This window comes from Camelina sativa, chromosome 19 (genome assembly GCF_000633955.1).
Source record: "Camelina sativa cultivar DH55 chromosome 19, Cs, whole genome shotgun sequence".
Lineage (NCBI taxonomy): Eukaryota > Viridiplantae > Streptophyta > Magnoliopsida > Brassicales > Brassicaceae > Camelina > Camelina sativa.
Window position 1 is genome coordinate 9313457 of NC_025703.1, and position 9506 is coordinate 9322962.

The 9506-nt window shown below is 30.3% G+C and overlaps 1 protein-coding gene across 1 annotated transcript; it reads right to left on the reverse strand.

The window, feature by feature from the left end:
• Positions 7021–7502, reverse strand: LOC104765697. The gene is made up of 2 exons (XM_010489453.2): positions 7386–7502; positions 7021–7308 (listed from the first exon to the last, which is right to left on the reverse strand). The coding sequence occupies exons 1-2, from the start codon at positions 7500–7502 to the stop codon at positions 7021–7023; spliced, it is 405 nt and encodes a 134-aa protein (XP_010487755.1).

A 9506-nucleotide genomic window follows, 5' to 3' on the forward strand; every position in this document is an offset into this window, starting at 1 on the left:
TTTTTTTAACAAACATGGTATAATTATAAGTTTATATATATTCTTATTTTAACCTATTTATTTTTTCTAACAAACATGGTATAAATGTTAAAAAAAAATTTTTGTTTGTAGGATGTCCATTAGATTTTCATGATCCAGGTTAGTTTACATTTTTTGTAAATAAAGTTTTTAAAATTTTTAGTTGAATTATAATTTTTTATACTTTCTGGGTATCAAACATTTTGATAATATATAGAAATATTACAAATGAGCATGGAAATAGAGTGCCGAAGAAAAAGCCAGACATACTTGTGACAACACAAAATTAAATTCTAGAAAGCGTAAGCACGACCAAATGACAAGTCAAGTTAGAAAGAAAAGATCTACTAAAGGTAACTTATTTAGTCTTTGATGACTTTCTAATCTGTATATACAACTTTTTAAAAACATAATGTATAACAGTCACTTTTAGAGTGATCTGGAATCTGCCAAAAAAAAGAAAATGCAAGAAATTTATAAAATTAGTGTTTAACCTAAAGAAGAGAACATTAAAAGGTGAGATATTATTATCACCTGTTTCACCACATCGACTTCGTTTTCGCTGTGTTTATTGAAAAACATGATGGTACCGATTCATAGACATAAGTGGGAAATCAAATAGAGGGAGATGCAGCCTGGAAGGAGAGCAGCCGACACGGTGGAATGGGATGGATTGGGAGAGACCAACATAAAATCCTCTGTTCTATATTTTATTAATTTTCTGAACTTTTGTAGTTTAATTGAATTGCTTTGATTGAATAGCTGATGAGTGTACAAGTTTTGTCTATATGCATTCTTAGTCTGTTACGTCTTGATTTTTTTTCTTTTCCAAAGAGGAATATGTGATTTGAAGCAAATATTACAAATCCATGTATCAAATGTGTTAGTAGGAAATAAGGCAATCAAGATTAACCCATTAAAAGGGAGGAAAGAAGGGGGTCTTTTGAGGGAAAACGTGAGACCAACATGCATGTAACTGTGGAAAGCATTATAGCCAAATATATATCTCTAAAAGTTGTAGCTGAAGAATGTGAGTTACTCTATACTAACCAATTAGGTTTGATTGGTCGGTCATATAAAACTCGGTTTTGTACATATCTAAAAGTGAGAGAAAAAAACATCCACAAGCATAAGTGAAATTTTATATATGGTTAAAAGTAATGTTCATAGTAAATCATTTGTATACAAACTCCACTTGCTTACAGCATCAGAATATTGATTGTGATTTGTGAATCAGTAATCTATGGAAAGAGAAATCGCGTATCAAAGTGAAGGGGAAACGAAACTCAATCCAGCCATCTACTCTGATCCCAATCTTCGACCTTCCTTCGACAAGTGGCATTTAGTATTTTCTCGATACAGTAAATAAACCAAGAGATAAGCAGCCTCGTATGTATTTCGATTGATAATGATCAACAACAAAGACAATTTCTAATAGCGAATTAAGAAAGGATACCAATATATAGCACCATATGGTCGGAGACAAACATAAATGAAATTTTATATATGGTTAAAAGTAATGTTCATAGTAAATCAAGCTCTAAAAAAGGCTCACTTTTGTGTGTGACAACATAAAATATAATAACATTGAAATGAATTTTTGGCTTTTTAATCAGCAGAAAGCAATAGCAAGAAGTGAAAATGATCAAATTGATTGAGAAAAGAAAGAATTTAGGATGAATTACAAATGTTAAATTTCAATTTAGGATTTCATCTCCCCGTGCGGCAACGCACGGGTCGCTTTCCTAGTTCTATCTAATAACAAATTTGATGTAATTAGGCTCTAAACTGTATAAAACGTAAGAAGAAAAAAAAAATATTCTAAACAAAATTATAAATTAATTAGATAAAAGTTAATTAATTGGGAATTTGAAAATTAAATAAATTAAAAATTATTATTTAAAATAAAATAATTTATAATTTAGTCCCGCGGTGTACCGCGGGTGAAAACCTAATTTAAAGATATTTTACGTGTAGTTTTGTAAAATGTAAACATTATTGTTTTTTCTAGCAGATAAAACACTTAATTTGATACTTACATTTTGTGTGGTCACAACTCACAAGTAATTGTTTGTACCACTTGCATTAAATTTTTAAAGTCACAAGTTGTATTATGCATGTCCCCCGATCAATGCGGTCCAGCTTACTAACCTCAATAACTCCAAATCCGCATTTTTTCTTTCTTCTTAGGGTCTTTTTAAAACAAGACCATGAATTATGATTCGTACTAGCTACTGGTGTTTGCTATAGGAATTGTTATTATTTTTTTTTGTAATTTTTAAAAAATATATAATCGACATCTAGTAAATGCATACAACGTGATGGCTCCATGAATAAGAAACAAAGAAAAAAAGATCTTATGTGAAGCTCACTTGGTTACGACGGAAAGACTTCCACATTAAATTAAATAAAACAAACAACAAGTCAATAAATTTAAAGGCCGGTGGGAAATTGAGTCGCTTTACTCTTATCTTGATGAAGACTTAAATCTGTTATCCTATTCGTATTTATGGATTTTGTTATTCTGATAACGAATATTATCCCTTATATATTAAAATAAAAGCATTCTCTCCAAAAAGCTGAGTTGTCAGTATTATAGAGCTCCAAGATCATTTATAAAAATCTCCTTAATTTTTCTAATTAATTACATCTTTGTACCACTGAATTTATTTGCAAAAAGGAAAAAAAAAAACAAAAAAAGCATAAACGAAAACCCTACACGCCTATCCTTATTTTTAAATACATTTTTCCTAAAACTCACCAGAAGATTGTAAAAAAAAACTCCTTCATTTTTCACATGTCTCTTTTTACCGAGCTTTACATGAGTCCTTTTTCATCATGGGTCAACCGTAATAGCCAATACCAATCATCTACAAATATAATTTATAATGAACATCCTCATAAGTTCGTTTATAATATGGAGGCAAAACAGTGGCAGAAAAAAGAAAAACAGGATTCTTTACCAATTACGAATCTTCACTCGGTAAGTATTCTAAGTTTTACCTATGATCAATTCCACAGTTTAATTCTTTTAGTGAGAAGTCCAACTCCTAACTAACAAGATCAAATTTATATTTCAACATGTCTCAAAAGCGGTACGTCAAGAACCAAATGACCAGACACATAAGATCAAGATTTTGTTTCAGTATTTAAGCAAAGGAAACAATTTACCAAATCCTAGAAAGAGAATCAAAATAACCCATGAAGACTTCATAACTATTTCTTCGAAGAAATAGATTATTTCATATGTAACGATTTAATAATTATACATTTTTTATTTCATTGGAATAATTATAATTTTTTTTTGGAATAATAAAGATTTTTCATTGCAACCATTATAAATTTCATTGGAATAATATAAAAATTTTAAAATTTAAAATATTGTTACTAAACAAACATTAATTATAAAAATACCAATAATTATATTGATTTTGTGAGAAAAAAATATATTAATTTTGTAAATTTAAAATAATAATCACATAACTAAAAACACAGAATTCCTTTCCTAATTAACAATTAAATATGCATAGATGATTTCCTGTAAATTAAGATTGACATGATAGGTCAGAAAACATTGAATAATTGACAAAACAAAAACCCAATATTCCTTACCTAATTAACAACTAGATATGCACAGATGATTTCCTGTAAATTAGCAATTAAATATTTAAGGATAATTTACCATAGACGATATCCTCGAATAATCAGTCAAACAGAAAACGAATATTCATTTCATAACATTCTATCAATTAAGATTTTAATTATGTATTCCTCAAAGTGTTAGCTGTAAATAACGAATAAGCAGATATGATAATATTCTCATAACTGAATTCACAGTCTTTCCAAAAAACAAAAAGCGAATATTCATTTCTAAACATTCTATCAATCAAGATTTCAATAATGTATTCCTTGGGATATTCTCCTAAATGAATTCATAGTTTTTCCAAAAAAAAACAGCACATAGTAAAATCAAATACACACAAAACCGATATAATATCTGTCATACGAAAATCCAGCAATCATTTCCCTATAATTAAGGAATTACTAATTAACAGCCTCATTTCGAACAAACTAATTGGACCTAAAAATCCGAATTAATTTACTTAAACCAAGATTTTGTGATCCACAAAAAACTTAATTAGAGGGAATTGTTTTTTTCAAAACTTTTTTAAGATATTGTAAAACTCTTAAAAAATAGAATGGACAAATTTTTGAAATTAATTTTGCATATATTGATTTTGAAATTATTTTGAAAAGGAATGTCTTCTGCAAAATCGATTTAGCATATTTATTTAAGTTTTGAAATTAATTTTGAATAATAGATATTGGAAAATCTTTAAAAAACAATTTAACGGCATCTTAAATTTATTTTAAACTATAAAATATTTAAACTCATGTAAATCCTAATTTTTCAGTTTTTCATATAGAAAATTTCTGATATATAATACTAATGTATATTAAAGATTCCTTAATTTCAAAATTAACATATTAAAAAATATAAAATCTGATATATATTTTAATATTATTTCTTAAAGATTTCGAAGGACGGATTTTTATAGATAAAAAAAATATTATACCTCTTATGGAGTATGGCTACCGGGACGAATTTGACCCGCTTAAGAATTTAGGTCATTCGTTTCGGGAAGTTTTAATCTTTTTGATGGTTTTATCCGTTTTATAATTTACAAGTTTTATACAATTCTGATTAATCACTAATTCGGTAAACGTTAGATTTTCGGGTATGTTGTTTTGTGAATCTTAATTTTATGCTGAAACCTTTATTATTTTAAATATCACAAACTGAATGAAGCTAAACTAATATAAGTTTGAACTGTAAATGATTTAACAAATAATTATATTTATAAATGTAACTTTATGTGTACATAATATATTACAAAGTTTATAGTAAACATTAGTTTTTGAAATCAACCACGCACATACGTACAGATTCGTACCTAGTTCAGTATTACATAATATATATATTAGATATAAGGATTATGAATATAGATTATCGGACTTACTGTTAAATATAAAAGAAAACTATATCCTTTAAACAAAGGCTTTTAATAGATAAAATTTACGTTGCTTGGATATGAAGTATCTAGATTTCATAATTTTATTTGATTTAGTAGGACTTAAATTCAATATTTTGGAGATCTAAACTTTTAATTAATTTCAGACATTTAGATACAAATATATATATACAGTAGTAGGAGTATGTGATTTAGGATAAGTTTTGTGATTTTTTCTTTAAAGTGCGTGCCCGTTTTGACATGTCCCATTTAAAGTGTACAATATACAAAGGATATAAAACAAAGGAAAAAAGATGTTCAGCTACACGAGGTATGATGCAATACATGGCCACACATCTCAAGTTTAATAATGTATGTCCAGCTACATCAAGTATATGTTTGGTATGGCCACATGCATCAAGTACGTGACGTCATGTGTTTTACACCATGGACATAAAATCTCGATTCACCGGGTCATTTCTTCCGGCAACGACCAGCGTTGACTCATCAGAACCATAATCGGGGAAAACTAAAACCCGACCCGAGCACCTGCAACCAAAATAAAATACCCGACCCGGACCCATTTTTAATGGGCTTTTTATCTAAATTAAAAAAAAACACAGGCCCATTTTTCCCAAATCGACAAAAAATTGAATATTAGGGTTTTTCATCGTGTGAGAAACTTCAATTCGGAGTGAAGATGGAATTAACATCGGAATCGTCTAGTAGCATGAGGAGAGGGCTTGTAAGACTCTACTACGAAAGGATCCAAGTTCATGGTGTAGGGCGTTTTTCAGGGTTGGTTGTTGTTGTGCTGATACACACAGCAATCACACTGAGTCATACAATAGAACCTTAAAGATTGCAAGGAGGAAGCCATTTGTCCAAATGTTAGAACTTATAAGAAGGGATGCAATGCAAAAGGTTGCCAATAGGTCTATTATTGCTGAAAAAGAAGCTGCAAAATTCACAAAAAAGGCAAGGAAAGAGCTGGAAAAATCTTGTGAAGAAGCGCAATATTGTGCATTGATTTCTAGCACCGGTGGAGAATATGAGATTGTTGAGTTCGGGATTGGATACACCCTCAACTTGAACAATCGTGAATGTGCATGCAGAAAATGGGATTTGACGGGTATACCTTGTCGTCATGCTGTGTGTGCAATCAGAGAACTCAATCTGGAAGTGGAAGACTATATATCAGATTACTACTTGAGTGAGAAATGGAAGGGAACATATAGAAGAGGTTTGAGGCCTGTTAATGGAGTTAAGTTTTGGGAAGATTCTGGTAAACCAAGAATTGTTGCACCTCCTTATAAACGACCTGCAGGGAGACCTAAGGGAAAAGCTAGGATCAAGGGGCTTAATGAATCACCACGCAAAAAAAAGTCTGAGACGAAGGTTGATCGAAAAGGAAGAATAGTGCATTGTGGTCTATGTGGTGAACAAGGACATAATTCAAGAAAGTGTCCTCATGAGGTATTGTTATCGGACATTTGATTTTTTTTTTGGCTTACATATGGTTAATTTGATAATTTTATTTTGTTTTAGTCTCCGGAGAGCCGGGCAAAGAGAAGGAAGCTTATGGTGACTCCTCTATTGGAAGCTCAAGATCAAGAAGAAATGGGAGCAGCATTGGCAGCCATGGAGCATGAAGATCAACCGGAAATTGGAGGAGCTTTGGTTGGCATGGAGCATCAAGATCAAGATGATGCTGAAGTGCAAGATGTGTCATCAACAGCACCATAAGGAAGTCAAGATGATGTTGGTTGTTGTTGTGTTCGGGTTCTTTTTGGGTGTTGTGTTTGGGTTCTTTTTGGATATTAACATACTTTGGTTGTTGTATTTCATCCTTGTGCCATCCAAACAAAAAGTTCTTTAAACCATCGACTTTTGGTTCAATATGTTAAACGGAACAAATCCTACAAATCAACATCAATAAGAACTACTTGACAAATCCAAGTACGATGAAATACATTACATAGTAATTAACTTAACCAAGTACGATGACTCCAATTGCACAAACAAGCAAGCCTGTCAAACCCGTGATAACGAGGCGTTGACGAGACACAATTGCTTCCATATCATCAATCTTCTTCTTCTGCAACTGATTTCTCTCTAAATCCCCCTTCAGCTCCATGATTGTCGTTGATAGTTGACTTATTATCTTATTCTTCTCATTAATTTCTGCTTGAGCTTCAACCAATGCTCTTCTCGGCCAGCCTTTCACTTCTTCTTCATCAACCCAACTAAAGTACTTACAGTGACCATTACCACCTTCCTACACAAACATCAAACAATTACTTAATCAACAAAGCTACTCACCTCAACATATATCGAAATTCAAGTGATACATACCTTGTACAGCTCACACCCGAGGAACCTTCGATTTGGATTTCTTGCCGTTTTCGAGATGAACATCTTCGCCGGCAATCCACAATCACAAACTTGCCCGACTCCAGACCTGCTCCTCATGCTACTAGACGATTCCGATGTTAATTCTATCTTCACTCCGAATTGAAGTTTCTCACACGATGAAGAACCCTAATATTCAATTTTTTGTCGATTTGGGAAAAATGGGATCTGTGTTTTTTTTTTTTAATTTAGATAAAAAGCCCATTAAAAATGGGTCCGGGTTGGGTATTTTATTTTGGTTGCAGGTGCTCGGTTCAGGTTTTAGTTTTCCCCGATTATGGTTCTGATGAGTCAACACTGGTCGTTGGCAGAAGAAATGACCCGATGAATCAAGATTTTATGTCCATGGTGTAAAACACTTGACGTCACGTACTTGATACATATGGCTATACCAAACATATACTTAATATAGCTGGGCATACATTATTAAACTTGAGATATGTGGCTATGTATTGCATCATACCTCATTTAGCTGGACATCTTTTTTCCTAAAACAAAATGTGCCGCTCTCAGATTCTTAATACTCTAATTATCCATCACGCGTCTTTTAACAATCTGAATAGTCAACGCTAAAGAGACGTCCGAGAGACCGACCAGTGAACTAGTACTACAAGTCAATAAGAGGCGGCAAGCACATCGGACGGTCAGTAGTTTTCACTGTAATGTTACAAACGGTCACGATCTCTCAGATCAATATATAGACATGGGACTTATTCTGGACGTAAGTTAATAGTATTAATTACATTTAACAATTAATAATACAAGTGCCAAGTGGAGTGTTTTTTGTATATTTAAAATTTATTTATTAAACACCAATTCTTCTAGGTGTTGAGTGTTGACCAATATGATTTTTTTTTTTCAAACAACCAATATGATTTTTATATATACCATATAAAAAATAGAGAATATTCTAATTTTCTTTTGAAATATTATTCCTTTTATCTTTGTATTTAATTAGATTTTCATACGCGGTACACCACAAAACTAAATTATAAATTATTGTATTTTAAATAATAATTTTTAATTTATTTAGTTTTTAAATTCTTAATTAATTAATTTTTGTCTAATTAATTTATTATTTTGTTTAGAATATTTTTTTTTCTTCTTACGTTTTATACAGTTTATAACCTAATTACATTAAATTTGTTATTAGATAGAATATAAAATTTTAAAAAACTTAGTTTTGTTTTCTATAATTAAACAGAGGTATATGTCTATATGATATGTTATGTGTATACATTTTTTTTTTTTGGAATATTAAGAATGTGTTGTAATATGTGTAATATTTTATAGTTCATATACTAAATAATTTATAAGTTAATTTTCTAAACTATGACTACAAATCTATACTATATGAAATAAACTAATAGTTTTAGTGTTGGTTCTATAGTCCAATCACATCGTGCTAGGCTGATCACGCAATATGTTCAAAGATTTTTAATCTGCAAAAACTCATCATACAAAACCCGTGAAAGTAGAATATAGTATGTGAGGCTAAAAGTCACTTTTTATCAATTCAGTTTTTCAAATTTTAAAGAATAGTATCTCTTCACTCACCTCATTATAAAATAAGAAAATAAAATCTGTATACATTTACAATTATGTTTTGTTACTTTTTTAAACATTAAATTTCTATAAAAAAAATTGAATATAAATAGAATTAATTTATTTATTAAATTAATTATTTAATGTTAATGGCATGCATGTAAATAAATACCAATTTCAGGATTTATTTTATAAATATCTCCACAAATATATATATATATATATATTCATTTTTGATAACAAATCTTTGGTAGAATAAAGTCTTTTTTTTTTTTTTAATAATGTTTGCATAAATAACAGAGGTTTTTACTTTGCCCACACTGTTCATTTTGTCTAAAGATCCGTTACCTCTCTCTGGCAAGAACTCTGTGAGTTTCCGACAAATAATTAGGAGATCGAAATTCTTGTCTGACACACACACAAAAAAAAAAAAATACCCATTCTTATTCGAAACTTCCCCCGGATACTTTTCTCCTTTTTTTTTCTTCAGATTTTTTTCAGAAATTTCGTTCTTCTTCG

Bases quoted from the DNA above. Each gene is read 5' to 3' on its own strand.
- LOC104765697 (XM_010489453.2), bottom strand. From the start codon at position 7,502: ATGAGGAGCAGGTCTGGAGTCGGGCAAGTTTGTGATTGTGGATTGCCG. The intron at 7,309-7,385 runs GTATGTATCACT...ATGTTTGTGTAG, and splicing joins TCGGGTGTGAGCTGTACAAG to GAAGGTGGTAATGGTCACTG.